General features: G+C 37.7%; 1 protein-coding gene across 1 annotated transcript; it reads left to right on the plus strand.

The window, feature by feature from the left end:
• Positions 1-1,893: 1,893 nt before the first annotated feature.
• On the plus strand, positions 1,894-16,786 carry Vps24 (vacuolar protein sorting 24). The gene is made up of 5 exons (XM_067088949.1): positions 1,894-2,237; positions 6,706-6,766; positions 8,717-8,896; positions 11,417-11,628; positions 13,513-16,786. Exons 1-5 carry the CDS (start codon positions 2,193-2,195, stop codon positions 13,675-13,677), a joined length of 663 nt encoding a protein of 220 aa, XP_066945050.1. The 5' UTR covers positions 1,894-2,192; the 3' UTR covers positions 13,678-16,786.
• The last annotated feature ends 396 nt before the right edge of the window (positions 16,787-17,182 follow it).

Below are 17,182 nucleotides of genomic sequence, written 5' to 3' on the forward strand. Positions count from 1 at the left end.
CCATCAGCGGGTAGAATCCATGCTCCGCAGGGGTAGGCAATCGGTTTACTGGCCAAGAATGGAAGGCGACCTGCAGAGCCACAGGGATGGCTGTGCTTCTTGTGATATAGCCTACATGCTCCATCACAACCTGCTGAACCATTGGTACTCACACCACTCCCAGAATACCCATTCCAGTTGATGGTGATGGACATGCTACAGTTGGAGGGCCACATTACATGGCCTATGCAGACACTCACTGGATGGCCAGAAGTGGCAAACTTCCCACATGGCACGACGCCATCAAGAATTATATAAGTTTTGAGGACGTACTTCACAAGATGGGGCCACAAACCTCAATAGTGAAGAGATCACATCGTTCTTCGGAAAATGGATCATCAGGTCCATTGGTTTTACAGCAAACTGTAACTGAGGAAATTTCAGTTACAAAGGGTTACTTGAAACAATTATACACAGTAAAAATAAAAAAGGACTGGAACAAGCCTTGACTTGCATAGAAATCTTACGTGTAGATTTCTATGCAAGTAAGAGTTTAAGAGGTGCAAAAGAATGAACAGGAGAAAAGGTACTACTCATTCTTTTGCACCTCTTAAAGTGGTGACCTGGGGTCAATTACACTTGACAATAATTACAATGCATAAATACAATTCATGTAAAAAGAAAATGGGCAATGACAACATTCTGATACATGTACAAAAGAGACAGATACAAAATAAATTAATAACAGGTACAAATTTACATAGAAAAGCATGGGTGGTTCGATATGGCTGATTTTGCGTGACCCGATCTTATAGGAGCGGAATTGAAAGAAAACGGGTCGCTCATCATAGAGGACTGACTCAGCGGAGACTTTACAAGAGCTTGTCTAAGTTTTTTTTTTTTTTTTTTTTTTATAAAAGTGTTTCAATTAATCCTTTGCAATTAAAACTTCCTCATTTGCAGCTTGTTGTAAAATAAGCGAATATATAAGGAAATAAAGCCTATTTCTGATAGATTCTATATGGGGCCGCCGTTTCCTGTCAGGCTCCTCCACTTTCCTCAGTCCAGTGCATCCTGATTTCTTAAACCTTTCTCCCGCAAGTCATTTGCTGCGATAACTCCAGTTGAGTTTTGATCTTCTTCTTCCTTCCACTTCCATGCCCATAACCCCTTTACACACATGATCTCTCCGCATAACATGACCAGACAGCTGCCGTCTGCTTCCCTAGACCTTCTTCGATACTGGCCTTAACCTTAACTGTAACTGTTCCTCTAATAGATTCATTCCCTCCTTTTTTGTAACACATCTATCCCAACGCCCTCATCTCTGCCACAGCCTTTTACCGTTCTATCCGCCTTTTTCCGAGAGAAAAACTTTCTGGGAGTATTGCTTTAATTTTTTGTGATCTAGAAAGGGACCTTGTTGTTTTGGGTGTCCTTAAAAGCTTGCAGAAGTGCCTGGCACCTGGTAGGAGCGGCAGTGAGCCCCAACGAAGCCAACAGAACGAAAATGCATATGCAATTGTCTTTGTATATAGAATTTTAAATGGCAGATAGATAACAACGTTGACAGGTTTCTTTCAGGAACTTCCTACTTTTCTGTTATCTTTATTGTTATAGAAATTGCCTAAGTACCAATTCTCTTTTGCAAATGAAAATTAGACCAACAATAAACGGCATCTTCACTGACAAATGATCAGATCTAATTTATTACAGGTGCCACTACCTCTATTTATTCAGTTAATCTAATTAATTCATTCACTGTCTGTTGCACAATTCAGTTCTGGTATACTCACTAAATTAAAAAAAAATCACACGTAAATTTATTTTATCTGAATATGATATATCTTGGGACTGCGTATTTCTATACCATTTTTTATGTGAATAAATTTGTAAGCTGCAAATATCCTGTTTGTTGACATCCATTATTGCCATGTCCGAATCCGTTCACTGTATCACCGTCAACTGCAAAATTATATTTCACTTGGTCGCGTATTGAACATTATATGTGTTGTGTGTTATTTAAAAAAAGATTAATATCACTTCAAGGTATTTTATGAAAGTTATTAGCATAATTAATGGAAAATGCACATTAATATTTAGTTATCTTGAACTCCGCGCAAACGGACAGGCGAGTTGACTCATAAGAATAAGGCGACGGAAAAGTAATTCACACCCAACGTTAATAAGTCAGCGTCGTAACAGTTGTCATCATGGGATTATTCTCCAAGTCGCCCTCCAAAAGCCCCAAGGACCAGGTATGGCATCTTCGAAGTGCTTTTAATCAATTTTAGGGCGTTCTTTGGCCACCAAGGGCTTCCGCTAACTCTCAGCTTGAGGTAGGCTGGTCCTCACTTGGTCGGGACTGTTTGGCCGAAGGTTAGGTTAATTAGTTTATTTTTAATTGAATTATAGTCGTTTTGTCATTTTTTCGTTTGGGGATGGGCCTTCCATTATAGGTAAGGCAAGGAGGATTGTTTTTGTTGGCTAGTGTAGACTAGATTACCCTAGCCTAGCCCTATGTTAGGTTAGGTAGGGGGATCAGACCAACATATGCTTTAAGAATAACGGTAGAACTAAGTTATAGGTACACGGCGGGTAATTAGCGAGAAACGGCAGTTTCTTATAGTATTTTGGATGCTTATTAACAATTTAACGTTAATTTTTGGCCGTCGGCCGTAATTAACTTACAGTTTAACTTTGAACTCTACCCTACGGTAAGGGGGACCCAAATGGGAATCCGGGGTTTCCATACACGATCTTCACGAGACAGAAGACCGGTACGTCTGTTTCGAACGATTCATATCCCGTCTGGCAAGTGCAATAACTTGTTAACGTATGGGTAACTCTCCCCCCGCCCCCGGGCCAGTACTAAACACAGCGAAGTGACATTCCATTTGGCCGACAACAAACAAATGCACCGCCAGTGTCAGAACCCCTAAAAGTGTTGAAAAAACTAGTTTCCAAGGTACTGCACTTGCTGGACGGGATATGAACCGTTTGAAACAGACGTAGCCATGCTCTGTCTTGTGAAGATCGCGTTAGGAAACCCCTTATTGGATGGAATTCAGGGGTTGATTACAGGTTAGTTACAGCCGACCCCCAAAAAATAACGTTAAATTGTAAATAGGTAACCAAAATACTATAAGAAACTGCCATTTCTCTATTACTTATCAATACCAGAATAACTTATTTAAGATGGATATTCTGCAGTGGAATGGCACTAGGCTAAGTTTGCTTACACTCTTTGGTCTAGTACATAATTCCTGGTTTTTGGGAAGAGTTTAATCATTTTTATCTACACTTTTTTCTTAAGGCTAGTCTAGACTACGTGGTATTTTTTTTATAAGTTGCCAGTACATGATATGAAATTGTAACCTACATTTTTGAAAAGAGCTCTGCGTTCTCGTTATTTTTAACCCCATAAGCAGTTTGCGCGAATGATATAAAAATTAATCAAATACGACCTAGGGTATAAGGCAAGACAATACTGCCCCCCCCCCTTCCATAGCCAATACGGCAAAATTGTAACCTGTAAACACCCCTAGGTTATGTTAGGTTGGTATTTTTAAGTTCTTTTAGTGCCCTAGCATTTCCTAGCCATTTTTGCATGAAAAAGAAAAATGACTGGAGTCTTATTGGCAACTTATAAAATTTTACTGACTGGCACACATTTCCAATTTAACATCAGTTCCAGCACTACGTAAATTGCAATTGATGATGAAACCCCTTAACCATATGCAGGAAGTGTGACATTGCCAGTTCATGGGCTACTAGATATCGATTCATTCTTGACCAGGAGACGCCCTGAATACCCTTTATCCATCCATAGATATGTTATTTTTAATCCTATTATCCAGTACAGTATAATTTTATTGAACAGACTCACTCAAGTTTTTTTTCCTAGTTTTAAGTGTTCCATCTTATATGTTCATCTTTGACATTTTTCTTACATAGTTGATTCTTTACTAATTTTTTTTTTCTCATGGGGCTGCCTTCCCAATTTAAGCTTGCATTATCAACTAGGGTTGCAGCTTATAATACCTTAATAATAATAATAATAATAATAATAATAATAATAATAATAATAATATTAGGAAAAAGACCTTCTATTATACAGGTTTTGTTAAACAAAATGGCAGTTTCAACAGCATTTATTTTATATAGTAAACGCTCAATTCGTCTTATTAATTGTTTTTCTTGCGCTGGAATGGTTGCAAGCAATTGACCAATATTCATATCCTGTGGTTTAGTGATGTTTAGGAGGTAGTTCTTGTTAAATGTCGACTAGTTTCGCCCTCCTCGTTAGGGCATCATTCAGGACAGGATGGCAGGATGCAATGGCTGTAATGCGCAAGAAAAACAATTAATAAGACGAATTGAGCGTTTACTATATACTGTATACTTTTCATACATCCTGATCAAATGAATTTTTTACAGATAGCTCTTGATTGTTATGGTTTGTATATCTGGGAAAAATACAAATTATTATTAAAATTTGTGACTTTGCTACCAATAGATACACTCAGTATCAATAGAGAACTTGAAGAACTGGATAAATTTCTTCAAGTGCTGAGTAATGATATTGGTAAGCAAGATTGTTAGGGGATTTAGGAAATAGGCTGAGTTTCTGTACATACTCTACACATTTGGGCACCAGTGCGGTCAAATATCAGCGATCTTTCTGAGGTATAAGTTTTCAAGTGTCTTTAGGACAGCATAAGTTATGGATAGCATTATTAGTTTTGCTTACCATGATTTACTTGGATTGACAAATAGTCATACCTCATGTAGCTAACTCCTAACAGACAGGGTAAGTGTAACATTGCTTTAACTTCCATTTAACCCAGGGTATGTTAGACCAGTAAATTTTGTTGCTTCCTTTTATCTACCCAGTCAAAGTAGACTTCATGTTGATGACAGTTATGTTAGAGATCAGGTTAATTGAGGATTGAGGTGTTTTATAAGGATCTTAATTCAGTGCTGGACACCTCTTCTTGCCCTTGTTCTTTCCAGTGGTGACAGCAAGGTGTATGGAGCACTTGTCAGTCACACATTCCAGTAACTTAATTAGTATATATCCCCGTAACTGTCGTAGAGCAAAGGATCAGTACAATGACAAGATTCATGTGATGATGGTATTTCATCCGTTTTCAGCCCTATTTGAGCTTGTTTCATCTATGCCCTAGAAAGGTCCTGGGGAAATGCCTAAAGAATAAAGTCTGTCGATAGGCATCATAGTAATCTTCATGCATGTAAGTGCACAGGAGGAGGGGGAAGCAATTATTTAATTAGCGGTGTCCCTGCCATGATTTAGCTTGCGTCTTTTCCTTTTACTCTCCCATAACTTGGTAGCTTTTTTGCCTTTAATGCTGTCCAAAACTCTGTCTTGTTTGTGTGAATAATGCTTGATGCAGTTGGGCCTTTAGTTACCATATCTCTTGCCAAACACACTTTAGGAACCTGTGTAAATGAGCTCTCGCAGTTGGTGACATCTTTTATTAATGCCTTTTGAAGTGAATACTTCAGGAGGTCAGAGAACAAGGAGACACCTTAAGATCTTGTACATGATTGCTGCAGATCTGCAGCGTTGTCCCCACCCAAGTAAGAACTTGGCCTGTGTATAAATATTAGGTTTGTAAATTATATGGACTTAGAATCATGAAAAATTAATATGCATCATAAATATAAACCTCTTAGAGAATTTACTCCTCCCCAGCTCTTTGATTGCATTCTGACAGAGTAATGTGGACAGTAGTAGCCCCTAATGGTTGTGCAGCACAGACAATGTCCATCTTTCCTGCCGTGTTAAAGGATATTTAACCTTAACGTCTAATCAACTGCTTCTGAATTACTTATGTTTTACTCATCTTAGTTTTGTGAATTTGGCAACAAATGAGAAAAAATGTGAAAAGTTCTGCCACTTCTTTAAAAATTATATTGTTATCTTGAACGTAATGTTAGTGCAGATAGCAATTTGAATCTTGAGAAAAAATTTTCATCCAAGTGAATTTTTGAAAAATGGGAAAACTAGAAGTTTAATGATGGGATTCTCAAAATGTGAACCTTGCAATGAGAATGCTGAGTTTGGCAAACTTATTTTACCTTCCAAAAGCCACCATTGATTAGGAATGTGTGTTAGATCACTGTTGTCATGTATCTCCACCAGCATTGCTCATTGGTAAACCTGTTCCCAGTAAACGCTGTACACAGTGGGTTTAAGAGCATAATTTAAATACAGAGGCTTGAACTCATTGAACATCAAAAATGCAAGAATATCCTGTACACTTGGTGTGCACAAAGAAAAATATAAATTCCTTTCAAATTAGTAATATTTTTCCCAGATATACACATTATCTAGTCACAGTTTACCTCAGTTCAAAATTATTCTCGCAAACTTGTATGAGATCAGTTATTCAATATCATCATTAACATTTTTGTAACAGTTTTTCTTTTACAGGGTAGCTCTAAAGATTTGTTTTTGTTTGCAGCAGACCTTGAGCTGCACCTGCCTTCTTAGCTGTTCCCATCACTTTTCATCTATCTAGCTATCCAAATTTTATAACTTTACATTCCTTCGTTTTTCTTACTGAAGGAAAGACCATCTGGTTAAATGCTGAATGAGTGCAGACATTTTACTGAGGTTTCATCAAATTGATTGAAAGTTGTAATTATTTTTGTCATAGTTTCCTTTTGTTAATATAGTCTGTTGTTTCTCTGAATCAGGTCAATGAATGGTGCAGCAAAATAAGGAAGGAAGGCTACGGATTGGATCGTCAAATCAGAGGTAACGCAAACCAACACTGAGGAATGCTTTGTTTACTGTATATGTTAGGTTTTCAATGCCAAGGATGGTTCAACAGTCTCTTAACACATACATGTATACCCCGATGTCAAATTTAGTATCGTAATGAGATAAAAACAAGACACCTTGAATAACTTGAGAACATTCAGCTTACAAACATTTGGATACAAACAAACAGGATCACAAATTAAAATTGTTTCAGAGTGCTCCCCTTTGCCACCCATAAGTCCAAATTTTGTTTTGCATGCCTGTTCTGTACATGCAGTAATGTATGTACAGTGTATTGGGTTTTAGAATGAAAAAACATACAGTACTGTATTGATTTTATATCGTACTGTACTTAAATAGGTATGAAGAGGACAGTAAGTAACCAACTTACAAACAATTCAACATACAAACAGCCATCCGGAACGTAACTCGTTTGTAAGTAGGGTGGTGTCTGTATACAAAATGACATAACACTAGAAATCAGATTCTTTGAAAGCAAATAGGTGATTTGAGAATGACAAATTCTAGGTAAATTTCACTAGAAAAAATGAGTAAATGTGCATTTTATGTATGGATACCTTTCTTTCATTATGCAGTACAGTAATCTAAAACCCACTAAACAAACAGATAAATACAGTACTGTATTTCAAAATGTCCCAGGCTCTTGCCCACAAGTTAGTGAAAAAAGTTTTGGCCTTGTAATCATCTCTGTAAACTCACACTTTTGACTGAGTTACATTTACATAGTGGTACTGTATACAGACACCACCCGACTTGAAAACGAGTTACATTCTGGACAGCCATTTGTATGTTGAATTGTTTGTAAGTTGGTTACTGAATTCTTCATGCCTATTTCAGTACAGTTTGATATAAGTTCAATAAAGCACTGTATGTTTTTTCATCCTAAAGCAGGGTATATTGTACATACACCGCTGCATGTACGGAATAGAAGTGCTAAACAAAATTTGAACTTACTGATGGCAAAGGGGAGTGCTCTGAATGCGGTTTTAGTTGGTGATCCTTTCTGTTTGTCTCTCTGAATGTTTGCAAGTTGAATGTTCGTAAGTAGGATGGTGTCTGTACCTTAATTCTTTTCATACTGCAATACTGTATATCACAAAAACATTCTTGATTTTATAGTAATGTTTCATATCTCAGCTTTAAACAGAAAAATGATGTAAAATAGTTCACGTTTCTTACTGCTACCGTCACCATTGAGATTTTGTCTTTCAAAGCCATAAGAGACACGCAGGCTATGACTGACTGCTCTTTTGTGAGCTGGAATCTGTCAACCAATAAGACCTTGGCACTAGATTGATATATCTAAGCTACCAAGATTTTTCAAGAGCAAAAAGGCCCAATAAAGCAATAATAATAGTTAGGAGCAGGTACTTTGTCCCAATGTAAAGTATCCTTAAGTATGCAATAAAATATAATGAAACTTGAATTCAGAATGGAATGCAGTACTGTAATTTGCTTTGAAGCAGGCTCAGGCATATGCTACAAAGTATTGAATTATAAGAGGGCATTGTACTGTATTGTTTTTACAAAAAAAAACAAGAATAAATAAAAATTAGTTTCAAATGCCCTATTACAGGCAGTCCCCAGTTAACAGCGGGCTCGGTTAACAGCGGGCTCGGTTAACAGCGATCCGGTTTTATGGGGCTTGTCTAGCGACGAAAATCGGCAGTTTTTGGTGCCGAAAATCGCCGATTTCTGCTTATCGGCGCCGATACATACCTAACAGAGGCGCCGATAACTGAAAATTGACGCTTTTTGGCGCTGATAACCCCCGAAAAAAATCGCCAATTTTCGGTTATCATCACACCCTCAGAAACAGAACCCCGCCGATAACTGGGAACTGCCTGTATATTTTTTCCAGCTAACCATCTTTCTTAAAGACAGATGAATTTATTCTCTTATTTCTATTTGCACGAAAACTAGGCATTCAGCGTGAAGAAGAGAAAGTGAAACGCTCCCTAAAAGAAGCTGCCAAAAAGAATGACAAAGAGGTCTGTCGTATGCTCGCCAAAGAACTGGTTCAGTCGCGGAAAGCCATTGCTCGCATATACACCAGCAAAGCCCACCTGAACTCCGTTCAGTGCCAAATGAAGGCACAACTAGGTAAGACAATGTTAGAAGAGCTGGAGTATGTTTTAATTTCATTTTCATTCATTCATCACCATATCGAATGACCTATTTGGTCCCAGTGCTGGGCTTGTACCCTATATCTGTCATTTCATCCTAATCCTTCGGGCCAGCCTTATGAGAGCTGATAGTCAGCTCAGTGGTCTGGTTAAACTTTTTAATAATAATAATAATCATCATCTTTTTACTTTAGGTTTTCCCAGTAGTCGATTCAGGTTTCTGAAGAGATCTTTTCATTCTCTTATCTTACTCCTTAGGGGGGTAGTGCTGTCAGTGAACCTCGCATGGTGCATTGTAGGCATTACTTAAGGTTCTTTGCAGCGTCCCTTAGATCCCTAGCTGCAACCTCTTTTATTCCTTGTACTGTACCTCCATTAATATTTTCTTTCTTCCATCTTTCCACCCACCCTCTCTCCCAACAATTGTTTCATAGTGCAACTGTGAGGTCTTCCTCCTGTTACACCTTTAAAACCTTTTACTATCAATTTCCCTTTCAGCACTGAGTGATTTCATAGGTTCCAGTATTTGGCCTTTGGCCTAAATTTTATATTCCACTTCATTTCATCTTTATCTAAGTGCATTTTCTATCTGAATTCCCTACTGGTCCAAATCCTCATGTATACAATTTATCCATAATTTGGATTTACCTCCTAGTCAGCATTATTCTGCTTCCTTATCAAATACAGTACTATACTTCGCCAATTAATTGATCTTCTACCCTTGTCACATATCGAAAATATTTTGATTTGTTCCTTAGTCTTGTTAAGGTAGATTTCTAACTATGCAATACATAGTATAGTATTAGAAATTAATTGCCACAACTGTATTTGATGTAAAGAAGTGTTTTAATACAATTGGAAAGCTTCTTATTTTACTTTTGACATACACATTGAAACTCAGTGTGAATAGTTAGCTGAGAGATACTTATTCTTGAAAGAATACATCATTCTACAAGGTTTATATCCCACTGCTAGTCCATCAGGCCATCAGAGGGCTAAAGGGCTGTTACTTTGTCTCTTATCTGAGCAGTGTTGTGACTGCTACGTATTTGCCTTAGATACTTACTTGATTCTGGGCTGCAATGGACAGTCGCAGGGAGTTCTTTACATTATCAAGAAATCTACTGTATTTTATTAAGAAATCTGACTAAATAGACTGATTAAGGCAACTCCGTAGACAAATAAATCAAGGGAAATACTGTGGCTTAGGGCCTTCTTCATGTGAGGGAAGATTATGCAAAACTCAAGGGTTCTCTTAATTAATCATATTTTTTACATAATAAACACAGATCAAGAATGATGCATTACTGGGCAGATAATAGTAAGGGCCTGCTAAACGAATGAATCCTACACAGGAGAAATATTCTACGCCAATGATGTCTTCATAACAGGAACATCGCAGAAGTGTAGATTAAGGGGTGACATAAGGCCACTGCACATGGGATTGAGCCGAGAGTGGTTCCACAGCCAGGGCCGATCTACAAGATATGCAAGACGGTTATATACTTGCAAGAATAATAAGTCTCTCAGATGGAACTGAGGGAATGCACAGATGGTGCCAAATAACTCAGTTCAACACTAAATTACTGAAGGTGATCGCACAATGGAAATAGAAAATAAATTAGACAGAGAAGTAACAGGATCGTGACTGACTAAAAAACCTCATTCTGGTACATTACCTTCGTCAAGATGATGATGTCCTCGTCCAATAGGGGTGCCAACGCTGGAGGAGGAAATTAAAAATGCCATGACAAAAGTATATTGGTCTGAACCTCGGGGTCAAACAGGTGGAGGGTACAAGGGACAGGCAAAGGTAAGGACATCTGTCCATGGTGGAGTTCTGAGCTAGTCTCTCTCTTGACTGTTGTTGCATGGTCTATTTATAACCTCGGGAATTACGCCTTGGCATCCAGGTAGGTGGCGTAAAGGTCAATCTATAGTGAACACATGGGCATTCAGTCAGGCCTCGTGGAGAGGTCACCATCCCCGAAGGGCATGGTGCCAACTTTCTCTTTTCTGGCTCCTCCCTTGCCTGTTGTCTGGAGCCGGTGAGGAAGGCATCCTTGAAGGCCACACCTAGAATTAAGGCCCTCAGGCAGTCATTTGAACAGTGAGAGAGGGATTAGGCTTAACCCTCTGGGAAATGAAGGGAAGAATTGGTGAAGGGGCGAATGAAACCCACAGTTCTCTCTATTTTATAAATAATTAAAATGAATTGTATTCTCTGTCAGTTACGTTATTGTGGTAAAACGGGTGATGTTGCTTGAAAAGAAGTTTCCTTCGTTGCATGACTCATCATCAGTCAAATAGATTTTTTTTTGCAACATAGTAATCAATTTATTTTTCACAGTGATTTAACTTCATTCCCATATGAGTGCAAAAATTGGTGAATCCAATGTTCTAGGTGCAATTTTATATGAATTATGATGAAAGAACCCTGCACTCAAAGACTAGTTGAAATGAATTGTGTGACCTAAATTTTGTTGTTCGTTTTCAGCAACCTTAAGAGTTGCCGGTTCCCTACAACAGTCAACAGAAGTGATGAAGGCAATGCAGGAATTGGTGAAACTCCCAGAGATAAGCAAAACCATGATGGACATGAGCCGAGAAATGATGAAGGCTGGGATCATTGAGGAAATGCTGGAAGACACGATGGAAAGTCTGGAGCCAGAGGAACTGGAAGAAGAGGCACAGCAGGAAGTGGACAAGGTAAGCTGAAACGTGGATTTTAAAGTAAACATTTTCATTCGTTCCTGTTGTTGTCATGTGAGGTTACCACTTACAGTTCCTTGAGAGACTCACTGGGGATATTAATGCAGACTCTTCCCAGCATCCCTCTGGGCCCTCAGCGACATCTTCCTCCCCAGTTTGCTTGTATCCATTCATTCTGGTCTCGTGCCACCTAGCTCTCCAACTTTTCAAAGCTTTCCTGCTTTAATTTTCACCTTTCATTGTTTTGGACAAGATGCATGAATCCAATAATTGATTCAGAGAGTTGCAAATCAAAACACACTTTCAGTAGCTGTGAAGGAAGCAAAGGAAAAATAGTCAAGAAAATGGCCATGTGAGGATTATCTTGGCCCCATTTGCCAAATATAACAAATGGTGAACACCAGAGAGGCTCAGGAGTATAAAAAATGCATGGAATAAGAGATATGTCATGCCCAAAGTGTATAACAGCAAATGGGGAAGAGAGAGATAAGTGAACTCTCTAAGGTAAGCCTTAGAAGAGTTAAGAGTATTTCTTTTACCTTAGGGACACACTGGACTCTGAACCAGGGATTGATAGGACAATAACAAAAATAATGAGTACAGTAAACCCCCATATTAGAGGTCTCACGATTCGCGGACTTTCCTATTCGTGGATTTCTCTGTGGAATGTATATACATATTAATTGCGGAAAATTTGCCCATTCGTGGTATTTTTCACTGAGAAATATTCACTAATTACTGTGTTTTCATATCATTTTCATGACTAAATGCACTTTTTGTGATAAAACTAGTAAAATACTCAGGTATAAGCATTTTTCGAGTGTTTTTTTTCTGTGTTTGAACTGTCAAAATAGGCAGTTCTAAGTGTTTGTAGAGGGGTTTTAAGTATTTGCAGATTTTAGCAGGGGCGTGTGGTATGCATCCCCCACGAATACGGGGGTTTTACTGTAGCTGCAGCCTGGATAAAATGAAAGGAGAACGACTGTTGCCGACTAAAAGTACCCTGTAACTAAACTAGAGACAGCGTAAGACTTGTGTGTTTGTCATGCATGTACAATTCTGCACAGCAGAAGGATGAGCATTGACAAAGAAAATGTAGCAGATTTGGAAAAGGTATGACCATAGAATACTAACATTCTGTCCAGAGTGTGATGGGAAGATTATATTACAAATGAGTAAGTGTTTGAGGGATATGGCGATAAATTGGGAAATACAGTAGATTGAGATACTGTAGTCTGGGCTTGTGATAAGAAAGGATAATGAACAGTTAGTTAGAAAAACATTGTATATGAAAAAGAATGATGACTAACCATAGTAAGGACAAAGAAATAATGGGAAAGGGATTAATGGAATGGAATTGAATTTAAAATTTAGGCCAAAGACCAGGCATTGGGACCTATGAGTTCATTTAGCACTGAAAGTGAAGAAACAGTGTAACAGGAAGAAAACCTTACAGTTGCACTATGAAACAGTTCATAGGAGAGGGTGGAAAGTAAGATAGAAGTAAGCGAATATGAACAGGTGAACAGTAAAAGGAATGAAAGGGGTTGCAGCACAAAACCTTAAGTAATGCCTACAGTGCACCGAGTGCGGTGCAGTGACGGAAAGGGGTTGCAGCACAAAACCTTAAGTAATGCCTACAGTGCACCGAGTGCGGTGCAGTGACGGTACAACTCCCTACGGGTCTGGAAAACCTGAAACTCACCGGAGCATAGGCAGAAAGTGTACTGGGAAGATGTGGGAAGATGAGGGTGGATAGAACTCATTTTATATCCAATTTCATCAAGGAAAAAGCTGTTGTGAAACATGACTACAATGATACAGTATTTCTATTTTATGTCACTGTTGATCAATAGTTTTTAATGCCTCACTCTCTCGCAGATTCTTTGGGAAGTCACAGCTGGCCAGATGGGCCAGGCTCCTGCCATGGTGACTGATGCACTACCAGCTGAGCCAGAGGGAGCAGCAGCCTTGGAGCCAGACGAAGCAGAGCCGGAGGAAGACATGGAGGAAATGAGAAGTCGCTTGGAAGCTCTGAGGAGTTGAAGGAAGGGAGAGGGAAGTGTTGTCGTAGGGTTTAGCTTTGCGTTGATGATTGAATACAATACATATGTTAAATACCTTTAGTTATACTGTATTTATTAGGGATAATTCCTTTGTATTTTGATTTCCACTCTGTTCGTCGTTCAGTATCGTGGGTTGTAATGAGATACATATTGTATTATACATTATATAACTTTATATCTACTAATTTATTAATATATTTGTACGCCATTTACTAATTTAGTGGTACATTTGGCTTGTGATGTCATATCTTGGAATGATATGCTGTGTTGCTGTCTTACTTGGCTTTGGACAATTTTAGGGAAAGCTCTTCTAACTTAGGCTGAGTATTTTCATAGATTATCGAGGTGTCTTAATGCTGTTGATAAACAATAGTACATTTTTATGTAAAGACTTAACTTGAAAACCTTTAGATTTTATAGTCGGTGGAGTTGTGGTACCTTATAATTGTAAGTCACCGCCTTAAAGTGAGGAGAATTTTTCAAGTACCTTTGTAAAGTTATACAGTACACTGTACTTCTTGAGTTGCAAAAACTGTACTTAAGTCTCAGAGGGATTAAAGAAAGATTAAGCACTTGAGTGGTACGTATATGGATAGTGAGAAGTGTTTTACTGGGAAATGTTGGAGAGACTGGAAGGATGAATGGTTATGAAAATCTTGGAAAATGGAATCGGGAAGAGATACAAAACATGCACACACGGAAAGTATTGTGGTGAATATTGTTACCAAACCACACAATCCAAGGAGTGTTGATTTTCATAAATGAGTGTAGGAAGATGTGGCCATCTTTATTTATTTATCCTTTTTTTAGACACATTCTATGATACTGGAAGTTGTCACTTGAATTTATTTTAATACAAGCAGGACCTGCATCTTAAAAATGTTTTGCATTTCCATTAATTGTAACTGGATTGGCTTTTTAGTAAGTGCAAGTTTGTAACAGGTAACGGAATGTTTCGTTTAGCCATAAAGAACAAGGGATTCTCTCTTGAAGGTCATTGGAACAATTGCAGGAATAGTAACTGTAAAAAGAGACAGGGCCACATTGCAGTGGTGAAATGATAATTTAGAGATGAGGCAAGTATGGGAATGATGATCAGATGAACTGCTTGCAATTTAGTCATTTTTAAGGTGGAGATAAAAGTTGAAGCACTCAGAATTTTAGAACTGAATGAATAATGCCAAGAAAAGTCTTAATAAAGTGGATGAAGAGAACGTGTTACATAAAAAGAATTGTCCAGTTTTTTGGAATCAGATTTAGCCCTTGAACTGCATTTTCTCCAAGACAGTTTTGAAATAACCTAAAGATCCAAAACCCTGAGAATGAAGTTGAATTTGGAAGAATGGAGGGGGTCGGGCCTACAGGGAAATATGTGGAGTGCTCCATTGAAGCATTAAAACTAACTAGATTATCAGTTCCTTATCCAGGTATGCTTTCAAGATCTGAGTTCATGATAGATCAATGGTATTTGTGTAGGCTGTTATTGTTGCATTTTTATTAATTATTGCCCAAGATGTCAGCTGACTCATGATAGGAATTAAATAGTGGCCTCGACTAGCTTTCAGTTTTTTAATTTTCCCTTTTGTATGTGTAATGTAGAAGCATTTTCAGGGGTCTATTTTATAGGGAGAGAAAATTGAAGAAAAATTGAATGTAGACAAAATGAAAGCTTGTTCTCTATTATTGTTTATGTTGTGCAAATGATATTACTGTCAAGTTGATAGGTTTGGGTTTTGGAGTGTAATTTGTATGTAATATCCGGCAGGTTATCAGCTGTCATTTTTAAAATAACTTTAGCATGGGTGATGAATATAGTTTTTAGCAGTTTGCAATTTACTGTGTCATTACACAACATAAATAATTTATTGGATTTTGCAGCCAGGAAAGTCTGTTGCTTTTATTGTATTCTGAGAATGGGCAGAGATAAGGGTCTAGGCCAGGTGAGAATTCAAGTAGACTTGCACAGGATAGAAAAGATCAGAGAGTGAGGTCATTTTTGTGGTAACTGTAAAAATATGTTGCGAGTATTCTTACCAATAAAAAATTATATTCATGGTGGACATAAACCACTGTAAATGACTTGTAAACTAATTCAATAGTTCAGAGATACAACAGCCCCTATGAGCTTACCTTGACAAATGCAGTGTAAGCTGTACTTATTAACTGTGTATAATATTTGTGTATTTGTGCCATGAGTGATATGGAATTAGTATAAACTTCATCAAGATGAAGTAATATGATATGATTTGTACCTGTGCATTAATGGTCACATTGAAGTGTTCGCAGCTTTCTGTACCCAGTTCATAAACTGTGTGATAGAATTCTGTCAATATTCTACTGTATTTTTTATGATTTGACTTTAAAATTTAATCCACCTCTTTTTGGGTTATTACTCTGACGAAGTAAACATTAGCATGAATGTTGTAAATTATTTCGGACTCAAAATTCTGTGGTTAAACTGTGACTTGAATAATCCATATGCCAAGGCAAAGACAGCATTATTTCTCTTCTGAACTGAAGTGTTTGATCTCTCATTTTTTTTGTCAGTTGATATCCAAAATAACAGATGCTGTACTCTGTTACGTGCTTTGATGGAATGATATTTGTAATGCATTAGAAATACCAGTTAGAATCAGACAGTCTTTGTGCATTTCAGCAAATAATGTTATGTATATAATGTAAAGGCTTTCTCATTGACATCTTTTCCACTACTCCTATATACATTGTAAAAGCTTATGCCGTGCCAAACATTTAAGTGCTTGTATGGCATTCTAATAGCATTGCAAATTGATGACCATATATACACTAACTACATTTCGTGGTGTGATCTGACTTCTGTGTGTGTTCATTTGAAGATCCTTTCAAAATTTTCTATTCAGATAGAGATTGTATTTGTTGGCCCCTCGTTGTTGATAAGACTGTTTAAGCTCTTAGTTTATTTTTCTAAGGAACTATAAATTTTCAATGGCTTTGAGGTGTGTTTAGACAGCTGTTAGCGCTAACTTTGGCCTTATTTAATTTTTGTCAGTTTTTAAGCACAGTACAATACTGTAGTCTGAATTTATAAAAGGAATACATTTTTAGCTAAATCTCTGTCGTTTTGTAACCACTGTCATATTTTTAGTACTTCTGACGAGGTGTTTTTTTTCTCAACTGTCATAAACATGCTGGAGTTGGTGAAGTCTTTACAGATAAAGTGGAAAGCTAAGGAATTGTAATAATTTTTTCTGTATGGTTAAATGTCTTGAATTTATCTACATGTACTAAATGAATGTATGCTAGTGTGTGGTCTCTCAGATATTTGTAATTTCATTATAATGACTTACCAAAACACTGTAAAAGCTTTTATCTCTTTAAAATCGACACGTCCGAGATATAAATTTTCAAACTTTGTTTGGCACGCTGATACAATTGGCGGGAGACCCAACCCCACCGGATGCCGGTGGGGGTAGCATGGCAGGAGACATACCCATAAACCCAGGTCA

This window comes from Macrobrachium rosenbergii, chromosome 45 (genome assembly GCF_040412425.1).
Source record: "Macrobrachium rosenbergii isolate ZJJX-2024 chromosome 45, ASM4041242v1, whole genome shotgun sequence".
Lineage (NCBI taxonomy): Eukaryota > Metazoa > Arthropoda > Malacostraca > Decapoda > Palaemonidae > Macrobrachium > Macrobrachium rosenbergii.

Coding starts and splice junctions, on each gene's coding strand:
- Vps24 (XM_067088949.1), top strand. CDS start 2,193: ATGGGATTATTCTCCAAGTCGCCCTCCAAAAGCCCCAAGGACCAG. Junction 2,238..6,705: donor CCAAAAGCCCCAAGGACCAG/GTATGGCATCTT, acceptor TCTCTGAATCAG/GTCAATGAATGGTGCAGCAA. Junction 11,629..13,512: donor CACAGCAGGAAGTGGACAAG/GTAAGCTGAAAC, acceptor ACTCTCTCGCAG/ATTCTTTGGGAAGTCACAGC.